A 26,757-nucleotide genomic window follows, 5' to 3' on the forward strand; every position below is an offset into this window, starting at 1 on the left:
TAAAATCACCATGAGTCTAAAAACCAGCAATTAATTACTGGCCTCCAAAATTAGACGCTAGAAACCAGTCAGATCTCCAGTAACTATTACTCTGCATCTTTAGCCAGCCGACCACACCTCTATGGTTGAACAATAAAATGCCTTCTCTTAAGTGAAATTATTCCTGCCAGTGAATAGGTACCAAATCAGAGGCTAGAGTGTCTCCAATTTTAGAAAGCCATTACCAGTCCCTGGGAGGAGAAGGAAAAGGGGTCAGTGAGCCCCCCGCAGAACACAGCCAGCTCTGTCACTTCCTGGTCACATCCCTGAGATCCCTCCAGGGAAACGGGGTGGCATTTGGTATCTCACAGCTGGAAAGCAGCCAAGACAGCAGAAAGGATGTGCTCTCGGAGCCATCGTCAGCTCCTTCACTCTCTGCGCTTCACGCAGCGTGCTCATACCATTCCCAAAATCCAACCCGGAGCGAGGGTCGCTGAGCGCGGATACATTCTGCTGGGGGCCTCCCCCTAGAGGGCGGGAGACGCCCAGGTGAGCACAGGTGCCCAGAGAGGAAGCGACCTGCGCAGCCCGCTCCCCTGGCGGCCACTGCCACCTAGTGGCCGCTGGGGAAGTGATGCGGAGCGGGCCGCGCGGAAGGTCCCCGCAAGTGCTTGGAGGCCCAGGGAACTGAATGCAGGCTGAAGGAGGGCCTGCGTAGGAACGGACCACAGGGAGCGCAGCTCTTTTCTGGCGTCCACTTGGGTTCCCGCCTTTCTCTCACTGATGGAGGTTCTGTTGAGGCCGCCTGACCTGTTCAAGAGTCGCAAGGGCTGTGCAGAGACAGCGCCGCCTTCCCCCTCCACCTCCGACCCCTCCAGATCCAGGCCGACCCCTCCCGTCCCAGTGCAGGAAGGGCCAACCTGCCGAGAGGTGGGCTGGGCGACCGCCCACCAGCAGACTCTGCTCTACTCTGGAGAGAATTACCCTCCAGAGCCGTGGCCACTCTTTCCCCGGGGACCTTAGGGAGCTCAGTCCCCAACCCCCTTTTCCTGGCAGGCTGGTGAGCATCTGCCACCGTCCCATCTGTATATTAAGCAGACTTTGGAGGGGTAGGAATTTCCAAGCCAAAGAAACTCTGTTTACACCCTTTCTCAAAACAAACAAAAAACCAAAAAACTGTATCTATATATCTATATCTATATTTGACCTGCCGGCCTGACTTCCATTTATATAACTTAAGGTAACTCAGAAGATAGTAAGGCAAACTCTGTTCCCAAGTGACTTGGGGTCTCCACTCAGGGACTGGGAGCAGCTGCATAATTTTAAGTTTCCGCCTGAACAGGCATTTCCATTACCCTCAAGACCCTCCCTGGCCGCTTTCTGGAAAGATCAACTCCGAGGGAGGGGGCTGCTCTTCCTTCCCCATGGAGCCTCAGCCTGACCCTCTGCTGCCTCCGTGTGTTCTGGAGAGGGAGTCTTTGCTCCAGGGTGATCTGAGTCCTGCTGGCTGCCTTAGCTTTGCTGGCTGCCTTAGCTCTGGGGAGCCACACTGGGTCTGACCAAAGGCTTCTCTAGGAGTGGGAGACAGGGAGCAAACACCTGCTGTGTTGTCTCAGCTCCTCAGAACGCCAGGAGTTCTGATCTGGGAGATGCCCCATCCATAGCTCAGGGCCCAGAGAGCCCATCTAGGAAGAGAGACCCCTTTCTGCCCACCCTTCCCCCAAATCCTTATTTTCTTTCTCTGTGTAGACTGTCCTCAGAAGTAGCCCCATTTTTTTCACCCCTCCCTGTGCACACGTCCTCACTGCTGTGATGGTGCCCCTCCCATCAAGACATGAGTGTGTGTTTCCCGCTGGCCCTTTTGTCCACAGAGTGTGGCAGAAGTGAAGGTGTTCTGGTTCCAAGATGAGGCCCCAGGAGGCATGCCTCCTGTCTCTCTGGGATCTCTGGACCAGGCAGGCTACTATAGGATGAGTCAGCTGGGCTTTTCCAGCTGTCTCCAGACCTGCTAGGAAGCCCCACTGAGATCAGTGAGGAGGTCATCTGCTGACTCACAGCTGACAAACCCTATAGATCCCAGCTCAGGAAAGCAGATCCACCCTTCGGATCCTAAGCCCCGCTACAGGTCATCTGAAGGGACTACATCTGGGGATCGTTATGCAGCAAGGGCTAACTGACCCGCCCACAGGCTTGGTTTATTCTTCTGCCCTTCCTGAACTTGCTCAAGGTCACCCAAAGGAGTAGCTGTGTCTCTCTGGGTCATTCCCCCTGCCCTCTGCCCCTGGGGCTCCGTGTCAGGAAAGCAGCCTCCTACTACGCATCTTTACAAACTGGACTGCTGAGCCTTCTGCAGCAGCATGAGGGGCTGCTGCAAAGTCTCTGGTTTTCTTTTGGACATTTCCTCCTTCTCTTTGAACCGAACCATGTCAAAGAGACGTCTTTCTCTTTGAAAGATGTCAGCTCTGTAAGACGACTGGCTGGCTTCACGCAAAGCTTCCTTTCACTAACCTCCTAGGATGGACTCTCCTTGTCCTCCTGGAGCATTTTCTCAAGGATCAGCAACTCATTTGTGAGGGAGGGAAGCCTCAGATAATGTTCTGAGAAGTGCTCTCTGCAAGGTCGACTTCATGAGTCCTTCCAAGTCTAAAACATCTTTATTTTGCCTTTAAACATTGGCTTGTTTAGAGGTCTTTGTCCAAAATTAATGTTCCTCTCAAATTTAGGGGCCACGTTCCTTTTCCTCCTAGCACCTAGTGTTGCCAAATACACCTCCCTGCACCCACCTTTTTTGGAAGCTCATACGATATTTCTATTACTCATGATATTCTGAAATTTTGTGCTGTTGACAGATGATTCTTTTTGATCCATTGGAGGGCCATTCTGGACCGAAGTCTCACACGATTCAGTTCTGGGACATTGTCTCCTGCTATTACTATTATATTCCTATTTTTATCCCTTTTCTTCTGTATTTTTGACACTCCTACTCGACAGACATTTCAACCTCATGGACTGATTTTTTGGTTTATTATCTATCATATTTTCTGCCTCTTTACCTATTGTGCCATATTTCAGGAAATTTTCTTATTCATAGACACATGTGTGTATACATAGAAATATATTTATAGTGTTAATTATATAGTATTAAGTACAATAATTATATATAATATTTGTATATAATAATTTATGTTATATATAGTATTTTATATATAAATATGTTTTGGCAACAATACTTCACATATCTCAGAGTTCTATTTTATAGTTTTCTAATCATTTTATTAATATTTTCTTTCTTTAACAACTATTTAAATTATAATTCACATGGCATTCAGTGCACCCATTGAAGGTATGAATTTAAAGTATGAAAGTCTTATGAATTCAAAAACTTTTAGTATATTCACAGGGTTGTGCCTCAATCACCAGAAATTTTAAACATTTTCATCCTCAAAATAAATCCTGTGACCCTTATCCCCCATTCCCCAGCTTCTCCATTTTCTCCCCTGCTCCTCAGCCCAAGGCAACCACTAATCTACTTTCTTGGCCCTATCATCTGATTTCTTGAATCTGTCTTCAGTTAATTAAAAACTTATAAGGGATAAGAGGTGATTATTAATGAGGTTATATCCCGCCCCAAGAGATCAGTGGGAAAAAAAGACAAATATATGTTGAAAATAAAAGAATGGAAAATATGTATACAAATATCAAAAGAAAGTAGTTTTGGCCACAGTGATATTTGGAAAAATAGAATTTAAGGGCCGAAGAAGTAACAAGGACAAAAAAGGATATTTTATGTTTAAAAAATTTGTACTCTATTAAGAAAGTATGAGTCATGAATTTTTCTGCACCTAACATCATAACCCTGAAATATTTTTATTTGTTAAGATACTTTTCATTGCAAGCAATAAAAACCACAGTTCAAGCTGGCTTACACAATGAAGGGATAAGAGGGAAAGCAAATTAGGGTCATTTACATGCTTCATTTGTGATGTGTCTGAATTGCTCACTCATTCAGTAAAAATATACTGTGTGCCTACTAAGAGCCAGACACCGTGAGTGACAGACGCTGAAGACAGAGCTGTGAATAGAGTGAAGAGGACCTTTCCTCACATTCTTTTGTTGGTGATGGGGGAGGGGAGCACGGGTAATAAACAAGTAAACCAGTATTTATAGAAGATAATTGCAAATAGCAATAACTGTGTCATGAAGGAACTAGAATACATACAATTCGATAGAAGCTGGTGACTACTTCGTTTTGGATAGAGAGCAAAACGTTCTTTAAGAAATATTGAAATAAATTTCTAGACCCAAGATAGAGCTGCTCCTGGCCATGGTGCCCCAGCAGCAAACTGAACTTTTGTCTTCCTGTAAATGCTCCTCTTGACCAGAAATAGCCTATCAAGTCAGGAAATCCCCAAATTCCAAGGCAACTCTGGGCTCTATACTTATTTCCTTGTTCCTTGATCCTTCTAAGATCAGATATGCAACCCCAGCATGACCATGTTGCTGCTTCTAACGGTTTGTGAAACTCAGTCTTGCCCGAACATCTGTCTGGAAGAATGCATCACTGCATGTGAGGCACTGCATACTTCCAATCTACAAACACTTCCCTTGACTAAAGGACATCACATTTGTTATTAAATTGTTTTATTTTGTTACTTCACAAAAAGTAACATTTAAGCCAAGCCTGGTTGATAAGAAAAAGCTAGATTTTCTAGACAGGGAAGAACATCTAGGCTGAGTAAACAGAAAATGCAAAGACCTTAAGGCAGGAATGGGTTTGACACACCTGAGGCACAGGGAGAAAGCCCATGTGGAGAAGCACAGGGAATCTGAGGGAGGTGTCAAGAGATGACCCACAAGAGGGACCAGACCATGCCTGCTGGTTTTGTGGTTGAGGATCTCAGTCTATTGCAGTTTCATTAGTTCCTCACAGCTGTAGGGGGCTGTTAATCACAGTCAGCAAGTTAGCGCTGAGATCCTCCACCCACCCACCCAAATGATGGATACAGGATTCCTGTTCTGGCAGAGATGACTTCCTTTTATTAGAAGTGCCTCCAGGAAGTTCCCCTTGTGGCTTAGTGGTAAGGAAAGTATCCATGAAGATGCAGGTTCAATCCCTAGCCCCACTCAGCGGGTTAAGGATCCAGTGTGGCTGTGATGTAGGCTGGCAGCTGCAGTTCCCATTCAACCTGTACTCTGGAAACTTCCATATGCACCTAGTGCGGCCTTAAATTTTGGGGCCGGTGGGGGGGAGTGCCTCCAGAATTCTATGCAGTAGGGACTGAGGGGTAGCAACCTAGGAAATTCATTTTAAAAATGCATAGTGATAAACAGAGCTGTTCTTATTTTCAGGGATATAAGCTTAAAAAAAAATAGCCATCCTTCTTAACGATGGTTTTATTTATGTATTTTTATTTCCCTTTTTTCTTTTTAGGGCCCCACCTGCGGCATATGGAAGTTCCCAGGCTAGGGATGGAATTGGAGCTGCAGCTTCCGGCTTACACCACAGACTCCACAACAGCAGCATGGGATCCAGGGGCATCTATGAACTACATAGCCGCTTGCCTAACACCAGGCCAGGGATTGAACCCAAATCCTCAAGGAAACTAGTCGGCTTCTTAACCCACTGAGCCACAATGGGAATTCCACCATATCTATTTTTTTAATTTTTTAAAAATTTTCCATCACCATTACCTATTTTCAAGGTGATCTGAGCAGGCTGCTGGAGATTATGATGAGTGGAAGTAAGTCCTCCACATGGGGCATCCCTGGGAGACCAAAAGGAGTCCAGGTAGTCCCACTGTAGGTACACCACTTTGGGATAACAACACCATGCAGCTTAGCACACGCCCCTTTGCTAAAAGCAGGCGAGTCCGTTGGGCGTCCGGGCATTGGCCTAGATCGCATGCGCTGGGGGTGGGGCGGAGCCAGGGGCGGGGCGGGGCGAATGGGGGGATCCGGGGGCGGGGCGGGATGGATCCGGGGCGGATCCAGGGGCGGGGCGAGCTCCGTAACCCCAGTCGCCGCGGGAGCCTGAGTGTGGTCGCTTGTCAGGCGGAGTCCGACGGGGAGTTAAACCGCGGCCCTGGCACAGCCATCTCCGCCGCCGCCGCCGCCGCCGCCGCCCTCGCGGGCGCAGACGTCGCCGGGGCCGGGGAGGGGCGCCACTCCCAACCGCCGGCTGGGCAATGTCCGTGGCGTGTCCGTGCCGTCGCCACCCGGACGCCGGGCCCGCCTCTCCGCCCCTGGGACCAGCCGCTCGTCCTCCGCGGCCCGCGAGGAGCTGCGGCGCCGCCTGCTGGGCCTCATCGAGGGCCATCGAGTGGTCATCTTCAGCAAGAGCTACTGTCCGCACAGCACGCGGGTAGGCAGGCAGGGGCTTCTGGGCCTGCTGGTCCGTCCGCCTCCGCGGCCTCCAACCCCCGGACCCGGTCCGTTCTCCGCCCGCGCCCCTAGACACCCCCCCCGCCCCGTGTTCGTCCGCTCAGCTCTCGCGTGGAGCCCGTCCCGGGGGCGACACCGGCCCCGCCGGCTGCTCTCCTGGCTTCCGCCTCGGGTCGGGCCTGCGGGCGAGCCACGGACACCCCTGGCCGCGAGCCTGGTCGATGTGGTCGGGGCCGGGTGTGGGAAAAAGCCGGGTCTTGTTCTGAGAGGAGAGCACTAGCAGAGGCCGCAGTTCCGGCAGGTGTGCTGGCGCTTCCTGGCAGTTTCAGCCGCCCTGCACGCGGCCCAACGGGGTCAGCTGGGGACAGACGTGCGCGTGTGTCCTGAGTTTTAGATCCTTTTGAAGACAAACCCATTGTACGATGGGACTTTGAATATTTGAACTATACTTCACGTTTATTGAGAGTTGAAATAATACTTGGAAGATGCACACGCGGGAACCGTTGGGTTAGGTGCGTGAAATTATAGATTATGATTTGCAGGTTTGCATTGAGTTAAACATTGTTTGGTGAAATGTGTATCACAAACACCTTAGAGTTTCTCTACGAAGACCACACCCTGCCCTGCAGGGACCTCATGATGTCCCCAGCCCCACTGCCTCCTCCCCGCCCCCAGGGTAACCTCTAGCCAGAATTCCTTGCTTTTCTTTAGGGTTTTGCCACATACATATATATCCTTAATATTTTGTTCCTTAATATTTTGCTTGTCTTGGTACTTATATATAAGTATTATCATGCATTTGCCTTCTGCACTTTTTTCAACAGTTATGTTTTAGAGATTCATGCATGTTAGCATCTGTAACTGTGGTTTTTAAATTTTCATTACTGTATTATTCGCTAGGATGAATCATACCACAGTGTATCAGTTCTATTGTTGCTAGTATTTTGCTCTTTTTAAAAACGATAAGGCTCTGCCTATTGCCTGTCTCCCAGTGCACACACACAAAGCTTACTTTAGAGCACATGTCTTGAAGCTGAGTTGCTAGGCCACAGAGGATGCATGATTTCTGCCTTAACTAGGTGAAGCCAAAATGTTTTTCCAAGTTGTCATACATACCAACTTACCCTCTTAATGGCAGTGTAGTATTAGTCCCCATTGCTCTACATCCTTACCAACAGTTGATAGTTTTGCATTTCCCTCATGAAGCTGAACATGTTTTCAAGTGTTTATGCCTTCTTTCAGTTTCCTTAGCTGCAAAACATTTAGGTATTTTGTTTATTTCCCTATTAGGTTGGGACGGTTTTTTGTACATATTATAGGCATTCTTACTATGTTTTTGATCCTAGTCCTTGGATTATATGTATTGGAAAATCTCCCAGATTTGGCTTTTCTTTTCACTTTTTTTTTTTTTTTTTGTCTTTTTAGGGCCACACCTGAGGCATATGGAGGTTCCCAGGCTAGGGGTCGAATAGGAGCTGTAGCCGCCAGCCTATGCCACAGCCACAGCAACGAGGGATCTGAGCCGTGTCTGCGGCATACACCTACACCACAGCTCACGGCAACACAGGATCCTTAACCCACTGATCAAGGCCAGGGATTGAACCCACGTCCTCATGGATGCTAATCAGGTTCTTTAACCACTGAGCCACAACAGAACTCCTCTTTTCACTCTCTTTATGGGATCTTTTGATTAACTGAGATTTGGAAATTTAATGTAGTTGAATCTGTCACTTTTTCTTTTCTAGTTTGTACTTTTTGTGTTATTTAAGAAACCTCCTTCTACTCTGAGTCGTAAGGATACTCTCCTGTTTTAGATCCTGAGAGAGTTAGAGTGTGCTTTTCACACACCCCTTCTTTATTCCACCTGGATGTGAAGCTGATGACATGCAGGGATCCGGTTGGTTTTGTCCTTTCTAACGTATCAGTTTTCCCTGTGCCCTTTATTGGACAAGCCATCCTTTCCTCACCGGTTGGAGAGCTCACTCATCATCCATCTGGTTCTCCAGGCTCTGCCTTCTATCTCTACTTTTAAAAATTGTCATTGGAGCTTTTAAAATGAGAACTGTGCCTGGCCACCACTGTATTGCTGGGGCCTAGAATAGTGAGGTAGGCAATGTGGTTTGAATAAGTAAATGCTCTTCCATCATTCTAGTCAAACCTTTGCTGACAGAAAATCTTAGGACAAATGATTTTTGATTCTGTGTGTGTCAACACTCCCAATAATGTGCCTACTACTTTGAGTCCCATTCCGTATTTGGACAGCTCTAATTACTAGAATTGTTTTAATTGAATCCAAATCTGTCTCTCTGAAACATTTACTCCCTCTTGGAGGTGATAGCTGCTCCAATGCACAGAATTAGGAATTGGGCTTCTACCTGGATGACAGATCTTTCAGTACTTTCCCTGAGCGTTTTTCTTTCCTGGCCAAGCAGCCTGCTCTTTATGTGTTCATTTCATCTCTCTTTACATACAACCCTTTGCTCGCTGTATCATGCAATAGTTTCAGTATGAGCTGCTGAAATGTGTCACCCAAGCCGGACACCACATTCCACATCCTTTCCTTCGCAGAATTAAGCAAAGAGGTTTGTTCCTTGATTGGGCCGCTGATGTCACTCAACAAGTGTTGTTGGGTACTTAGTGTTGTGGGGGCACAGAAGTAAAGAGAGGGTGGCCTTGCCTCCCAAGAACTCATGGTGTAATTGAGCTGTAATCATCCAATTCTCATGCATCGAAAGAAACACGTGTGCAGGACAGGCGCCGTGGGACCAAGAGACCAAAACAGCTGCTTCTGTGGGGTTGGAAAAATTGAAGACTATTTAAGCTGGTCCTTGAGGACTCAGTTGGCTGTCTGTAGGTAAGGGAGAGCATCTAGCTAAGGAATATGTATCAGCACAGGTAGAGGATAATGAATATTGTAAGGCTGAAAATAGGGCGAATGAAAGGAAGTCAGGAGAGTAACTGGAAAATAGCTGAACTTCAGTTTCATAGTTGTATTGAGATTTTAAAATGCTCTGTGGTATGTGTAGACTTTTGAGACAAAGAGTGAAAGGCTCTGACCTGTGATTTGAAACCTGGGAACAGTACAGAGAATAAAATAAATGTGGAGGCCCCTGGGCTGTTTGGGAAGTTCCCATGAAAGTCAGGTCAAGGTGATGGCCCAAATGGAGTCATGAAAAAAGCCTTGATTTTGCTAGCTCCTCCCCACATTAACTTTAAGCCATGTTTTCCCCAGTCCTTAATTCATCCATTTCTGGATATAAAATATATACTTCCATTGGTTAGGCTTTTTTTTTTCCCTGTAGAAAAACTCAGATAACATGAAGTTTACTGTTATAACCATTTTCTGATTAGTGGCATTAAGTACATTCCCATGGTCGTGCAGCCGTCACCACCCTCTGTCCACAGAACCTTTTTCATCTTTCCCAACTGAAACTGTCCCCGTTAAACAGTAACTCCCCTCCCCCAGCCCCTGGCAGCCCCTGTCTGTCTACTCTCTCTGTGAAACTGACTGCTCCACAGACCGCATATAAATGGAATCATACAGTACTTGCCCTTTTCTGATTGGCTACTTTCATTTAGTCTAGTGTGCCCAAGGTTCATCTGTGTTGTATTCTGTGTCAGAATTTCTTTCCTTTTTAAGGGTAAATAATATTGCATTGTCTGCAGAGACCATATTTTGTTTATCCATTCATCTGTACACTTAGGCCACTCTCAACTTTTGGCTTTTGTGAATATTGCTGCTGTGAATGTGGGTTTGCAATATCTGTTTGTGTCTCTGTTTTCACTTCTTTTGGTGTAGACCCAGAGGTGGAATTGCTAACTCATATAGTATTTCTATATATTTCTAATTTTTTGAGGAATCCCCACACTGTTTCCCAGAGCAGCCACACTTGTTTTATATTCCCACTAACAGTGCACAAATGTTCCAATTTCTCCACATCCTTGTCAGCACTTGTTATTTTCTGGTTTTCGTATTGTTTTTGTTTTGATAATAGTTATCCTGACGGGTGTGACGTGGCATCTCATTGTGGTTTGATTTGCATTTCCCTGATGATTAATGATGTTGGATATCTCTTCCTGTGCTTGTTGTCCCTTTATTAATGCACAGTATCTTTTTTCATTTTTTAAAATTTTATTGAGGTATTTACAAGGTTGTGATAATTTCTGCTGTACAACAAAAGTGATTCAGTTATCCATATACACTTATCCATTTTTTTTCAGATTCTTTTCCTGTATAGGTCATCACAGGATATTGGGTAGATTTCCCTGTGCTGTATAGCAGTTTCCCTTTGACCATCCATTCTATATGCCACAGTGTGCACATGGCAGTCCCAAACTCCCAAATCATTCCTCCCCTCCACCTTTCCCCTTTGGTAATGCTGAGTTCATTTTTGAAGTCCTTGAGTCTGTTTCTGTTTTATAAATGAGTTCATTTTTATCATTGTTTTTAGATTCGATGTATAAGTTCTCTCCTGTGATGTTTGTCTTTCTCTGGAGAGTATCTTTTTTGGAGAAATGTCTATTCAAGTACTTTGTCAATTTTTTTTTCTTTCTTTAGGGCCACACCTGTGGCATGTGGAGGTTCCCAGGCTAGGGGTCGAATCAGAGCTACAGCTACCAGCCTATGCTACAGCCACAGCAATATGGGATCTGAGCCATGTCTGCAACCTGTACCACAGCTCATGGCAACTCTGGATCCTTAACCCACTGAGCAAGGCCAGGGATTGAATCCACATATTAGTCAGATTCATTTCCACTCCTCCACAATGGGAACTCCCTGTCAGTTTTTAAATTGGGGGTTTTTGTTTGTTTGTTTCTTTAGTTCAAGAAAGTTCTCTGTATAATCTTTATGTTAATCCCTTATCAAATATGTGATTCAAAATTTCTCTCCAGGAGTTCCTGTCGTGGCTCAGTGGTTAACGAATCTGGCTAGGAACCATGAGGTTGTGGGTTCGATCCCTGGCCTTGCTCAGTGGGTTAAGGATCCGGCATTGCCGTGAACTATGGTGTAGGTCGCAGACGAGGCTTGGATCCGGTGTTGCTGTGGCTCTGGTGTAGGCCGGCGGCTATAGCTCCGATTAGACCCCTAGCCTGGGAACCTCCATATGCTGTGGGTAACCTCCGTATGCTGCGGGTGCAGCCCTAGAAAAGAAATAAAAGACCAAAAGAAAAATGAAATTTCTCCCCAATTCTAGGATTTGCCTTTTTACTCAGTTGATACTTTCATGCACAGTATTTTTAATTTTCATGAGGTCTAGTTTTTTCTGTTTTCTTTTCTTACCTATCCCTTTGGTGTCATAGCCGAAATATTGCAAAATCCAGTGTCAAAGTTTTTGTCCTGTTTTCCTCTAAGTTTTAGAGTCAGCTCTTACATTTAAGTCTAATCCATTTTGAGTTTTTTTGGTGTGTGCACAATGTTAAGTAAGGGTCCAGCATTATTCATTTGCATATGGACATCCAGTTTTCTCAGCACCATTTATTGCAAAGACTTTCCTTTTCCCATCAAATGGTCTTGGCACTATTGTCAAAAATCATTTGACATTATATGTGGGGTTTTATTTTTTGGCTCTCTGTTCTCTTCTGCTGATCATATGTCTGTCTTTATACCAGTACCACACTGTTTTGGTTACTGTAGTTTTGTAGCAATGTTTTGAAATCAGGACATGTGAGACCTCCAACTTGATTCTTCTTTTTTCAAGTTTTTTTTTTTTTTTTTTTTTTTTTTTTTTTGGCTATCCAGGTTTCCTTTGGAATTCCATATGAATTTTAGGATGGATTTTGCTCTTTCTGCAAAAATCATTTTTGGAATTTTGATAGAGATTACACTGAATCTGTAGATCACTTTGAGTAGTATTGACATCTTAGCAATATTAAGTCTTCCTAATCCATACACATGGGATTTCTTTCCATTTATAGATGTCTTCTTTAATTCTTTCAGCCTCATGTTTGTAGTTTTCAGTGCACAAATCTTTGCCTCCTTGGTTAAATTTATTCCTGAGTGTTCTTCTTTATGGTGTTTAAGTAGAATTCTTTTTTTTTTTTTTTTTTTTTTTTTGTCTTTTTGCTATTTCTTGGGCCGCTCCCGTGGCATGTGGAGGTTCCCAGGCTAGGGGTCGAATCGGAGCTGTAGCCACCGGCCTACACCAGAGCCACAGCAATGCGGGATCCGAGCCACATCTGCAACCTACACCACAGCTCATGGCAATGCTGGATCGTTAACCCACTGAGCAACCTGCAGGGACCTTATGGTTCCTAGTCGGATTCGTTAACCACTGTGCCACGACGGGAACTCCTAAGTGGAATTCTTTTTTAAATTTCTTTTTTGGATTGTTCATTGTTAGTGTATAGGGAAACAACTGCTTTTTTCGGGGGCCGGGGGGGGGGGCCACACCTGCGGCATGTGGAGGTTCCCAGTCTAGGGATCGAATCGGAGCTATAGCTGCTGGCCACAGCCACAACCACAGCAACACAGGATCCGAGCCATGTCTGCAACCTACACCACAGCTCACAGCAACGCTAGATCCCCAACCCACTGAGCAAGGCCAGGGATCCAACCCGCAACTTCATGGTTCCCAGTTGGATTCGTTTCTGCTGCACCATGATGGGAACTCCAGCAACTGCTTTTTTAAGATTGAAATATAGTTGATTTACAGTGTTTTGGGTGTACAGCAAAGTGATTCAGTTTTATATATACACACACACTCTTGTTCAGATTCTTTTACATTTTAGGTTGTTACAAGATATTGAATATAGTTCCCTGTGCTATACACCAAGTCCTTGTTGTTATCTTTTTTATATATAGTAGCATGCATCCATTAATCCTAAATTCCCATTTTATTCCTCCCTGTCTCTTTCCCTTTTGGTAACCCTAAGTTTGTTTTCTATGTGAGCCTCTTTCTGTTTTGTAGATAGGTTCATTTGTGCCGTATTTTACATTCCACATAAATGATGTCATAGGAAGTTTGTCTTTGTCTTTCTGACTTACTTCACTTAGTATGATAATCTTGAGGTCCATCCATGTTGCTGCAAATGGCATTATTTCAAACTTCTTTATGGCTAAGTAATATTCCATTGTGTGTGTCTGTGTGTGTGTATATATATACATATATATATGCACGCACATATATACATATATATATGCACGCACATATATATGTACATATATATATATGCACGCACATATATATGCACATATATATATATGTACATATATATATATATATATGTATATATATATCTTCTGTATCTGTTCATCTGTCAATGGTCAGTTAGTTTGCTTCCATATCTTGGTTATTGTAAATAGTAACGTTGTAAACATTGGGGTGCATGTGTCTTTTCAAATAGAGTTTTCATCTTTTCCTTATACATGTCCAGGAGTGGGACTGCTGGATCCTACGGGAGTTCTATATTTAGTTTTCTGAGGAACCTCCATACTCTTCTCCGTAGTGGCTACACCAATTTGTATTCCCTCCAGCAGTATAGGAGGGTTCCCTTTTCTCCACACCCTTGCTAGCATTTATTATTTGTAGACTTTTTGAAGACTACCATTCTGACTAGTTTGAGGTGGTACCTTGTTGTAGCTTACATTTGCATTTCTCTAATAATTAGTGGTGTTGAGCATTTTTTTCCTGTGCCTATTGGCCATCTGTATCTCTTATTTGGAGAAATGTCTGCTTATATTTTCTGCCTATTTTTTTGATTACACTTTGTGTTTTTTCAATATTGAACTGTATAAGCTGTTTGTATATTTTGGAACTTAAGCCCTTGTCAGTCACATTGTTTGCAAATATTTTCTCCCATTCTGTAGGTTGTTTTTTCATTTTGCTTATGGTTTCCTTTCCTGTGCAAAAGCTTTTAAGTTTAATTAGGTCCCATTTGTTTAGTATTGCTTTCATTTCCATCACTTTAGGAGACAGATAAAAAAAAATATTGCTGTGATTTATGTCAAAGAGTGTTCTGCCAGAGTTCCCGATGTGGTGCAGTGGATTAATGATCCAGCTCATCTCTGTGGTGTTGCTGGTTTGATCCTTGGCCTGGCACAGTGGGTTAAGAATCTGGCATTGCCGCAGCTGTGGTGTAGGACACAAATGTGGCTTGGATTCAATCCCTGGCCCAGGAACATCCATATGCATGTGCAGCCGAAAAAGGAAAAAAAAAAAAAAGGAGTGTTCTGTGTTTGTTTTCCTCTAGGAGTTTTATAGTATCTAGTCTTATAGTTAGGTCTTTAATCCATTTTGAGTTTAGTTTGGGGTATGGTATAAGAGAATTTTCTAATTTCATTCTTTTACCTGCAGCTGTCCAATTTTCCCAGCACCACCTATTGAAGGGACTGTCTTTTCTCCATTTTATATTCTTGTCTCCTTTATTGTAGATTAAGTGACCATAGGTGTGTGGGTTTATTTCTGGGCTCTCTATTCTGTTCCATTGTTTTTGTGCCAGTACCATACTGTTTTGATTACTGTAGCTTTGTAGTATTTTCTGAAGTCAGGGATCCTGATTGCTCCAGTTTCATTCTTCTTTCTCGGTATTGTTTTGGCTATGGAGTCTTTTGTGTTTCTATACAAATTTAATTTTTTTGTTTCAGTTTAGTGAAAAACGCCATTGGTAATTTGATAGGGATTTCATTGAATCAAGTATGGTCATTTTAACAATATTGATTCTTCCAATTCAAGAACATGGTATATCTTTCCATCTGTTTGTGTCACCTTCAATTTCTTTCATCAGAGTTTTAGAGTTTTCAGAGTACAGGTCTTTTGCTTCCTTAGGTAGGTTTATTTCTAGGCATTTTATTCTTTTTGATGCAATGGTAAATGGAATTGTTTCTTCTCTTTCTGATATTTCATTGTTAGTGTACAGAAATGCAATAGATTTCTATATATTAGTTTTGTGTCCGGCAACTTTATTGAATTCGTTGATGAGCTCTCGTAGCTTTCTGGTGGTGCCTTTAGAATTTTCTATGTGTATTAGCATGTCATCTTCAAATAGTGACAGTTCTATTTCTTTCTCCATTTATATCTTATAGTTTTTGACTCTCATTTCCTCTCTTACTGTTTTCCTTTATAGTTAGTTGATTTTTTTGTAGTGAAACTTTTTGATTCCTTTCTTGTTTCTTTTGTCTATATTTGCTAGATTTTTTTTTTTTTGGTCTTTTTGCCCTTTCTAGGGCCACTCTTGTGGCATATGAAGGTTCCCAGGCTAGGGGTTGAATCGGAGCTATAACTGCCAGCCACAGCCACAGCCGCAGCCACGTGGGATCTGAGCCACGTCAACAACCTACACCACAGCTCATGGCAACGCCAGATCCTTAACCCAATGAGCAAGGCCAGGGATCGAACCTGCAACTTCATGGTTCCTAGTCGGATTTGTTAACCACTGAGCCACAACGGGAGCTCCCTATTTGCTAGATGTTTTTGCGGTTTCCTTAAGGATTACGTATAGCATCCTAAGGATAAAATTTATTTAAAGCTGATATCACTTTGACTTCCATGGCCTACAAAAACTCTACTCTTTTACAGTTCTGCCCCACCTTTATGTTATCAGTGCCACAGACCATCTTTACATATTGTCTACCCATAGACTTATAGTCGTTTTCTGGCTTATATTTTTTAAATTCAGTAGAAGAATAAAAAATATAATTATAAACCCAAATTACAATAATACTGATCTGTATGTTTGTATGTGTTTATCTTTATTAGAAAATTTTGTACTTTCATATGGCTTTAAATTCCTGTCTAGCATTCTTTCATTTCAACTTAAAGAACTCCCTATAGCATTTCTTACAGGGCAGGTCTAGTATTAATATACTCCCTCAATTTTGTTTATGTGAGAAAGTCTTAGCTTCGTCCTCATTTTTGAAGGTCTTTTTCCTTATTTTTTCTTTTTTTCTTTTTTTACCAGTAACAGATTTCTTGGTTGATTTTTTTTTTTCTTTCAGGACTTTAAATATATCATCCACACTCTCTGGCATGCAAGGTTTCTGCTGAAAAATCCACTTATGATCTTATTGAAGATCCCTCATATGTGATGAGCCGCTTTTCTCTTGCTACTTTCAAGATTCTGTCTTCTGTTTTTGACAATTTGATCATAATGTGTCTTCTTTTTTTTTTTCCTTTTTTGGCCACCCTGTGGCAAATGGAGTTCCCAGGTGAGGGATCAGATCTGAGCCACAGTTGCAATCTATTACCACAGTTGTAATCTATACCACAGTTGTGGCAATGCTGACTCCTTTAACTCACAGCTGGGCTGGGGATGGAACCTGTGTCCTGGTAATGCAGATATGCCACCAATCCCATTGCACCACAGCAGAAACTCCAAACTCATAATGTGTCTTGATGTGAGTCTCTTCGGGTTTTCCTTCTTGGAATTTTTTGAGCTTCTTGTATTTGTATATGCATGTTTTCCTCAAATTTGGGAAGTTTGGTGGCATTATTTCCTCAAATAAGCTTGCTGCTCCTTTCTTCTGAGACTTCCAAAATGTGTATATTGTTCTGTTTAATGGAGTATCTCAAGTCACTTATTCTGTGTTCATTTTTCTTCTTTACTTTTCCTCTTTATACTTAATTTCAAATGGCCTATTTTCAAATTTGCCAATTCTTTCTTCTCTCTGTTCAGGTTTGTTGTTGAATTCCTTTAGTGAATTTTTCAATTCATTGATTATCTTTTTCACCTTCAGAGTTTCTGTTGATTATTTCTGTCTCTTTTATGGCATTCTAATTTTGTTCATATGTCATTTTCCTGATTTCCTTTAGCTCTTTGAGCATATTTAAGAAAGTTGTTTTCAGCAGAGTTTCCATGCCTGCCTGCTTGCATCTCTCACAAGCATCCTATCTTAATAAATCTATTTCTTGCCTATCAAAAAAAAAAAAAAGAAAGAAAGAAAGTTGTTTTCAAACCTTTGTCTAGTAAGAATGAAGTCTTTTTGTTCAGGGACATTTTTTGAGATTTATTTTTTTCCTTTGGGCCACTTTTTCTGTTTCTTTGTATACATTTGATCTTTTCTTGAACATTACAATAAAAAAAAGATAACTCTCCGTGTCTTTGCAGACTGGCTCCATTCTGGGGAAGAATTTCACACCATTGCAACATGAAGCTATAAGCTCTTCTCAGTCCTTTTCTGGACAGTCATATTCCCTGGGCCTGTATGTGTGCTTTTCACTCACAGGCCTAATTCTCCTATATACTTGGCTGCTTTAAAGTATCTGAAACCCGGAGTTCCTGTCGTGGCGCAGTGATTAACAAATCCAACTAGGAACCATGAGGTTGTGGGTTTGATCCCTGGCCTTGCTCAGTGGGTTAAGGATCTGGCGTTGCCGTGAGCTGTGGTGTAGGTCGCAGATGTGGCTTGGATCCAGCATTGCTGTGGCTCTGGCGTAGGCCGGTGGCTACAGCTCCGATTTGACCCCTAGCCTGGGAACCTCCCTATGCCGTGGGACACGGCCCTAGAAAAGGCAAAAAGACAAAAAAAAAAAAAAAAAAGTGTCTTAAACCCCTTAAGACACACACACCCCTTCTTCTCAGGGCCTCAGCTGTTAGATTGTGTTCCTCTGCCTGTGTGCTCTTGCCCCCAAGTGTCTTCAGATTTACAGTTCACTTTGGGTTTTCATGAACCACACCCACTACTTCATGGCTTCCTTTTAGTAACTAGTCCCTCAGGCAGCCCTCAGACAGGGAAGAGTGCTGCAGATCCAGGCCTCTATGCTCTACCCATTTTGTGAAAGAGACCTGGGGTCCAGGCTGCTGCTCCCCTCCGTTGTGCCGTGCCAGGGAGGCTAAAAACGCTGCAACATTTTCTGCTGTTTTAAATGTGGCCCTTTCTTCATTGAGCATTTATTTAATTGCTTGCTGTAGATCTCTGACCAGTTTCCAAAGCTTCTATTAAGTTAACTTACTTTGATATTGTTTGGCTTCTTGTATATTTAGATTACTGGTTTTCATCAAATTTGGCATATTTTTGGACATTTCTTCAAACACTTCTTTTGCTCTTTTCTTTTTCTTTTTTACTGGTATTCACGCCATGTGTACATTGTGCTTAATGCTATCCCATATTTATTTAAGGCTCTGTCATTTTCTTCATCTTTTCTCTCTGTAGCTTGTGGCTGCATAATCTCTACTGATCTGTCTTCAGCTCTGCAGATTCTGCCAGTTCAAATTTACTGTTGAGACACTGTAGCAGACTTTTGATTTTAGTCATTGTGCTTTTCCATAATTCCATAATTTCCAGTTGGTTCCTCTTTGTGATTTCTCTTTCTTTATTGATATTTTCTACTGGATAAGGTATTACCATCAAACATTCCTTCATCTCATGAAGCATACTTCTCTTCAATTCCTCGTACATATTTACAGTGGCCATTTTACCAATTTGGTATGCAGTCTGGGACCTCTCAGAGGCAGGTTCTCTTGCCTGCTTTTTTTCCTGTGTGTAGATCCACTTTCCTATTTCTTTGTATGTCTGGTAATTTTTTTTGTTGGAACTGGGACATTTTAGGTAATATATTATAACAAGTCCAGATTGGACCCCTTCTTCTCTAATGCTTGTTTGTTTCTTTTTTTCTTTCTCTTCCTTTTTTTACAGCCATACCTGTGGCATGTGGAAGCTCCCGGGTCAGGGGTCAAATCAGAGCTGCAGCTGAGACCTCTACCATAGCCACAGCAACACAAGATCCAAGCCACATCTGCGACCTATGTTGCAGCTTGTGGCGATGCTGGATCCTTAACCCACTGAGCAAGGCCAGGGATTAAACCTGCATCCTCATGGAGATGCCAGGTCCTTAACCTGCTGAGCCAGAGTAGGAATTCCTCTTGTTTCTTTAGTGAGTTGTCTGGATTATTTGGGGAAGTTTTTTGTACCTGAAGATGGAGGCTCTGACACTCCTCAGAGGTGCAGCCTTGGGTCTGCCCAGTCTCTGGGGGTTGGCAGGTCTAGCAGGTCTCTGACTAGACAGACGTCTGTGCTCTGCTGTCTGACACTGACAGACTCATGCCTGGATGTTAGGCAGCTTAGTTGCGCTGTTGTTTTTGACAATGCCCTGGGTATAAATGGTGCTATACCCTGATCCAAGTAAATCTGGGCCCCTTTGCAGCAGAGTTTGGAGGCATTTGTGGTTTGCTCTGATGCTGGAGCGTTGTTCTGCCTGTCTCCCCTGGTCCTGCTGAACCAGCTTCCTACAGTTTAGGCGGTCCCTGGGATGGAGCTATCAGTTATCAGCCTCCTAAGTGCTCAGTGCTGAAAACGCCTTTATTTTCAGTTGCACATTTAGACTTGAACTTCCCCACAGTCCGTTTCAAATAAAGTCAGTTCCTCTGGGCAGAGTTTTGACATTCTCCGATCTTGTGCTTTAACTCTTGCCCTGAGTGAGATCTCTGAGACCAGCTTCTCTTAGCAGCACAAGCTTGCTTTATGAGCAGACTCTGGTGGTTGTGGCATTCTCTGGTCTTTCTGAATTGCTGTTCCCAGCCTGGAGTCTTGCCCTACAAGTGGGCTAGGGCCAAGGTGATTAGGGGGCTGGTATTTTCACCTAGTTAGAGACTTTGATCTATGAGTGCGTGAGGAAGGGAGGGTGCCTTTCCCGTGTTGCCAGTCATACTCACCAGGAAAACAGCCTTTGCCATCCAGAACTGTGGGTAGATTGAGAAATGACAGTGGCCTAACCCTTCTGGTGACTAGGATTTCAGGGGACGAGGAGCCTTGTTGTCTTGACCACGTTCAGTTGAAGTGGAACATCCATCATGCTGCCCTGGAGCAGGTGCCTCAGACATGTCTGCTCTTATTGACATCTGGTAGATTTTCTTGAATGAACGTTTCCTTACTTGCTATGTGCTGTCAATTTCCAGAGACTAAATGGCTGTTTTTAAATAACTTTCACCTGTTTCAGATGTTTACCGGGAACCAAGTTCATCACGTGTCCACCCTGGAGTCAGAGCCTCTGGGCTTTATCTTGAGGTCCGAAAGTCTTGGAGGGTGTGAAGAGTGGGAAGTGGGCTTTGACAGTCCTCTTTGGCTGTAGTTTAGAGAACCAGAGGGAACACAAGGATGCAGAGAGAACTCTTAGGATGTAGCTGAGAGATTCAGTAGTAGAAATTAATGGCTCATGATAATAAGCATGGGAATTGGGCAGGGGAATTGGTTCAGCACAGGGCAGTTACTTGGACAGATGGGGAGTTATCATGGATGGGAAGATGCCGGGAGAGAGGGAGGCACTGAAGACTCGGAATCAGTGCTCAGTGGAGCTTTCCTGCTTCAGATGGCATCTAGGGCCCCAACTGCAAGTCTGACCAGCTACTGGTGAGGCGGGTACTGCTGGTCCTCCACCTCATTTGAGCAGCAAGGACTAGGATTTAGTGTTCAGGCAACTGGGTGAACTTGTCAGTTTCCTTGTCTGTTTCAGGGGGATGGTGGCAGGGGATTGTGTCTTTGTCCTATCTCCAGTAGATAGAACAAGGGAAGACACATAGTCGGTGTTTGATCAATAAATATTTGTTGAGTGATTTAATGACTATTGAGAAAAAACACAAAGAGTAAAAGGAATGTGGAAGAAGATGATTTTTATTTGGGGCATGTTGCACGTGAAAGACCTGTGCTCGCTCAGGTGGAGAAATAGTGTTTATCTGAGTTCAGAAAAGGGATTTGGGCAAAAGTTACAGATTTAGAGGTTGAGGATGTAGATTATAAAAGAAAGAAAGAGATGGGCCGAGATTATTCTGGGAAGATGCATAGAGGGAACCAGACCAGAGTTCATATTCCAAAGAACACCGGTTCTGAACACCCCCTGTTACTATGCCCATACTTCATTCCTCTCTTGAATCTTTGTGAGAGTAAACTTAGCAAAAATTTTTGTTGCAGGTTAAAGAGCTCTTTTCTTCTTTGGGAGTTGAATGTAATATCTTGGAACTTGACCAAGTTGGTAAGTAGCATGGTTAGTACATACTGTTGTTTATCATAAATGTTATCAGGATTGACCTCTTTCCATTTGCCTTGTTCACTTCAATCTACTCCTGCATCTTTGGGTTAGATGAGCTGTTTTCATCTACAATCAACTCCGTAAAAAAGTGACTCTGTACAAGAAAATAATTTTTGTGTAAATTTTTTGGTTATGCTTTTTGTATCTGAGGGGCAGGAGTAGAAGGAAGGTAGATAAGCCGGTAACATGGAAATACTTCGGGCATTTCAGATGTGTCTGACAACTTTCTAGCAAAATAGATTAAGCTGTAATAGATGAAATGAGTCTGCCCCTATTTCCTGAGTGTATTACCCATGAGGGGCAGCGCATTCAGTTTTCTGCTTTATACGTTTGAATTCTTGTCGTCCCTGTACTGCACATAGGCATTTTTTTTGCAGGATTGGGGATGTTGTGGCGAACAGAAAAAACTGACCTCTGCCTTCACAGGACCTCACCCCTCCTTTTAGCCAAGTTTAATAAGTGAAATATTCTTCAATCTTTGAGACTTCTGTAAAGAGAATGCCCAGTTAGGACTCTGAAGGACTTACAGCCAAGTTTTATTTTTCAAGATGAAGGATGCATTTTGATCTATAGTGATAGAGATTTTTCAAATGTGATTGTAGGAAATATTTTCTGTGTTGTCTACCGTTGAAGTAGAGTTTATCTTCTATTTGCTCTTTAAAGAGGGTTCTTATCTGTCTCGGCCTCGTCATTGAATTTTTTTTTCTCAAATGATTTTTATTTATTTATTTTTATTATATATATATTTTTTCCTCCTATACAGCATGGTGACCCAGTTACACATACATGTATACATTCTTTTTTCTCACATTAAGTGTTCCATCATAAGTGACTAGGCAGAGTTCCCAGTGCCACAGAGCAGGATCCCATTGCTAATCCATCCCCAAGGCTGCATTCTGCACCTGTTTACCCCAAGCTCCCTGTCCCTCCCACTCCCTCTGCTCATCACTGAATTATGAATCAAACTCTCATTTAGAAGGGTTTACTGTGAAAGGAGTCAATGGCCTGGTCTTTATTCTTTAAGGTTGCCTTTGGACACCTGAGTAGTGCTCTCCCCTCTTGAGTGGTTATCTCATAACGCTGTGTGCCATACCGACCTCGCAGGTGTGCACACGTGGGTGGTCTGGGTGTCCTAATGCTGTGCTCAGCTCACGGAGGTGTGGCACCTGGCAGAGCTGTACGTGATTTGTCTTTTGCTCCATAGATAATGGGGCCAGTGTTCAGGAGGTGCTGTCGGAGCTCACTAACCAGAGGACTGTGCCCAACATCTTTGTGAATAAAGTGCACATGGGTGGCTGTGACCGGACTTTCCAGGTAGTGACAGTGCCATGTATTCTTGAGTGCTGTTTGTTCAAGTTTTATTTTGAAAAAGTATTTAAAAGGGGAGGAGATGCATTTTAGGGCTATTTGTCTTTTGAAGCTTGTGCAATGAAAAGCATGTGGTTATCAGATAATCTTGATTACTTTAAGGGAAATTAGCTTTCCTACCAACTCAAAGTTCAGAAGCTGAGCAGGAGTGGCTTTGAGAGAGGGTGCAGGACAGGTGGGTGGGCTGTCCCTTTTTTTTTTTTTTTGTCTTTGGGCTGCTCCCGCAGCATATGGAGGTTCCCAGGCTAGGGGTCGAATCGGAGCTGTAGCCACTGGCCTACGCCAGAGCCACAGCAACGCGGGATCCGAGCCGCGTCTGCAACCTACACCACAGCTCACGGCAACGCCAGATCCTTAACCCACTGAGCAAGGGCAGGGACCGAACCCGCAACCTCATGGTTCCTAGTCGGATTCGTTAACCACGGCGCCACGACGGGAACTCCTGGGCTGTCCTTCTGATGGCACAGAAGCGGGGCCTCCCCTCCTTGAGGGAAGTGCAGTCGGGACAACGCTGACATTCAAGTCCAGGAACTCCTGTCAAGGCTGCTGACCCTGGGAGCTTTGCAGAGCTTTTATGATTTGATTCCTAGGATGCTAAAGTGAGCAGGGATCATTCAGTTAAGTAGGGATTGATGAAAATTGATACTTATTAAATAAGGTCCTTATTTTAAGTAGTTGCTTTTGTTAAAATTCTGCTCTCTATCCTTTATATACATATGCAAATGGTAATAAGCCATGATTAAATGTTCATATTTACATTTTAATTAAGAGTTATATTCTTGTTGGGAGAAAGGATTGTCTACACAGATGTTAATCTGGGTTCAGCATCATTACCTAGCAGCTGCTTGCCATACCTGCCCTGGAAGCTGTAACCCAGCCCCTGTTGGGCTAAGTGTGCAGTCATAGCCTCTCAGCACCTTCAGAGGTGCCACTCTCGCCAAGCTTAGCCTGGAAAATGCTGTCGGAGGAGGTGTCGGTGGTGGGGGCGCACTTGGAGACCTGAAGGCATGACCTTGGACGGTGGCTGACTAGGAGGCAGATTTCCCTGAAGGCACCTAAGAATAAGGAGACCCTGGCCCAGGGACAACAGGGCCAAGTGACACTTCCACTGTGGCCTCAGGATGAGCAGGTTCCAAAACCAGCTGGTGGAACTGAGCTACCAACTCGCACAGACCGAACTAGTGTTAGTTGCACATGGAGCCTCTCATCTTACCTCAGGTGTTTCTGACCACAAGGACGGCCAGGGACAGCAGTGCCCTGCAGGGCCAGCGTCCTGACCGTTCGCAAGAGGAAAAGCAAAATGTGTGTGCTATCTAGAAAGTTGCAAAATTTAGGTCGGTTTATGGGAAACTAGGAAAAAACTCAAAGTGCATGTCCTGCTGATGATGCATGAGAATTGTTTTTAAAGTGAAGGCTAGCAAAGATGAACAAAATATAGAGGATCCGAAAAAATGGAACTTGGGTGTTTGACCACACTTGGGTATGGTATTTTGATAAATGACCTTGTCTGACATGGACGTAAAGCTGTGACCACCCTGTCATTTGACACACATGCTGCTGTGGGGCCATAACCAACAAAAATATGTTGGCATACCTTCTAACTCGCTGGCTCCAACTGAGTAGCAATTGTGGGTCAATTGTTTCCAAGATTTTTGTAACAGAAATTTTTGCTGATGAAGCATAGGGTGCACAGAAGCAGTTTGAAAACAAGTCACTCTGTGTTCTCTTTGATTAACCCTCAGGCCCATCAGAGTGGCTTGTTACAGAAGCTCCTTCAGGACGACCCAGCCTACGATTATGACCTCATTGTCATCGGTGGTGGCTCTGGTGGCCTCGCATGTGCTCAGGTATGAGGAAAAAGACACTCAAAGATCATTTTCCTGGTAATTGCCTCAAGCATGTCTTCAGCCCCTTAAAAAAAACAAAACAGGACGTTCTAGTTGGAGTTATAAGTGTATGGTGTAAGCTGGTGTAATGGGGAGAGACTGTGCGACAGCACAAGCAAGGTCTGACCCCTCAGGGGGTGTCGGGAAAGTGACACCATCTTTACATATAGCTTTTTTTTGGTAGGAAGCCGCCATTTTGGGGAGGAAAGTCCTGGTGCTGGACTTTGTGGTCCCGTCGCCCCAGGGCACATCATGGGGTGAGTGGCTCTTCTGTCCTTATGTTGTTGTTGTCTGTTTTTTTTTCTGTTGTTCTTGGTGTCTGTGGGCTTGTCATTCTCATGCAGTCCTCAGCAACAACCTCAAGTGTCACCAGCCTGTTTCCTGGGTTTTGAATCTCAGCATTAACAAGAGGAGTTAGAAGATAATATAAAAATAATTAAGGAAGAGTTTGCAAAAAGAAAATCCCTTGACCCTATCATTCCAGCATTTCTGCCAGGATGATGTTTTCACACACGTTGATGATGTGGCGTGTGCCTCGTCCTGTCTGAGGTTGCTGTGACTCTTTCCTTTGTTACTGAATTGATTTTATAACTGACCCCAATAGCAGCAGGATGGTGGGTCGAGGTAGTATGTGTGGTCGCTCCAGGTCAGTTTAATGCAATGTGGCCACCTCCTAGCCCTGGACTTTGCTGTAGCCCGGACTTGGTGGCCCTCGTTCTTTCCTTGGTAACACAGCACACAGACTTTGTGCCGGGTCTTTTCTGCTCATGCCTCCAGCCCTCCTGTTGTCAGCCCCTATCCACAACGCTGATAAGTTAGCCAAGCGCCAGTTTTGCTTATCCTCGGCTCCTTCATTGACCCTTGGTCAACAAGTTTGGCTAATCATTTGCATGTTATTGTAGAATGTGATGTTGGCCCTACCACCATTCATGTTTGTCATTTCCATGTTTTAATAACACCCACTCTGCATGTATGTAAAACCACGCACACACAAAACACTAAAAGTGGAGTTCCCATCATGGCTCAGGGGTTAACAAATCCGACTAGGAACGATGAGGTTGTGGGTTCGATCCCTGGCCTTGCTCAGTGGGTTAAGGATCCGGCGTTGCCATGAGCTGTGGTGTAGGTCGCAGACGCAGCTTGGATCCTGCGTTGCTGTGGCTCTGGTGTAGGCCGGTGGCTACAGCTCCGATTCGACCCCTAGCTTGGGAACCTCCATGTGCCGCAGGAGCGGGTCTAGAAAAGGCAAAAAAAAAAAAAAAAAAAAAAAAAAACCATTAAAAGTAGTACTTTCTTTCTCAGGTCTTGGCGGTACTTGTGTAAATGTGGGCTGTATTCCTAAGAAGTTGATGCATCAAGCCGCCCTCCTGGGGCAGGCGTTAACCGACTCAAGGAAGTTTGGCTGGGAGTATAGTCAACAAGGTTGGTGAGAGTTCATAAAAGTAGGGATTGGGTAGAAGGAGGAAAGAATGAGTTTCTTAGAAGGACTTGCTGTTTATATTTCCATGAGTTTGAAATTCATTTAATCAACAGTTGTTAGGCCCATCGAGCATCAGCCGAGCCGACTGGAGGACTCCAGTGGTCAGTTTAAAGCTGCTTCCGTGGCCTAAGTGCTTTAGGGAGGGAGTTGCTGCAGCCACAGCCACTCAGCACCCTAGCCCAGTGGAAGTGAGAGGGAGTCGTCTCTGTTCTCAAATAGGAAGAACATAGACTAACAAGGGGCATCTGAGGGTTTTACCCGCTATTGTATGACATTTTCTTTTTTTATCAGTGTTTATGTGTGTCTTAAGTTAATGAGAAATGGAAAACAGATTCACCAATAAACATGTACTGGTGAGGCTCTGAGGATGTAGATAGGAAACCATCACTCCTGCCCTGGAGCAGCACAGCCTGGGCCGGGGGAGGAAAGGAAGGAGTGAGAGGAGGGGAGAGAGGAGGAAAGGTGGAGGGGAGGGGGAGAGGAGGAGGAGAGAGAGGAGGGGAGAGAGGAGGTAAGGGGGGAGGGCAGGGGAGGGTCGGGATGACAATGCCTGTCTTCTTCTCAGAGGCTTGGACCCATAGATCACACATGCACGTGCAAGTTTAAAGCATCATAGATGATTCTGACACAGCTGATTCTGCCAGGATGCCGGGCCCTCAAAGGGCAGAGGGTGAGGGTGAGGAGGGGGTAGGAGAGACCAGATGGA

At 44.1% G+C, this 26,757-nt stretch overlaps 1 protein-coding gene across 1 annotated transcript in view; it reads left to right on the forward strand.

The window, feature by feature from the left end:
- The first annotated feature begins 5,995 nt into the window (after positions 1–5,995).
- Positions 5,996–26,757, forward strand: part of TXNRD3 (thioredoxin reductase 3) — a 64,260-nt gene continuing 43,498 nt past the window's right edge. Inside the window, 6 exon segments of the mRNA NM_001436101.1 lie at positions 5,996–6,340; positions 21,200–21,260; positions 22,522–22,631; positions 24,428–24,532; positions 24,756–24,828; positions 25,874–25,993. Coding sequence (NP_001423030.1) covers positions 6,062–6,340; positions 21,200–21,260; positions 22,522–22,631; positions 24,428–24,532; positions 24,756–24,828; positions 25,874–25,993 — 748 coding nt within the window. The 5' untranslated portion in view covers positions 5,996–6,061.

This window comes from Sus scrofa, chromosome 13 (genome assembly GCF_054392235.1).
Source record: "Sus scrofa isolate SSC_HxYL_T2T_F1_AM1 chromosome 13, Sscrofa_HxYL_maternal_Yorkshire_Landrace_v2.0, whole genome shotgun sequence".
Lineage (NCBI taxonomy): Eukaryota > Metazoa > Chordata > Mammalia > Artiodactyla > Suidae > Sus > Sus scrofa.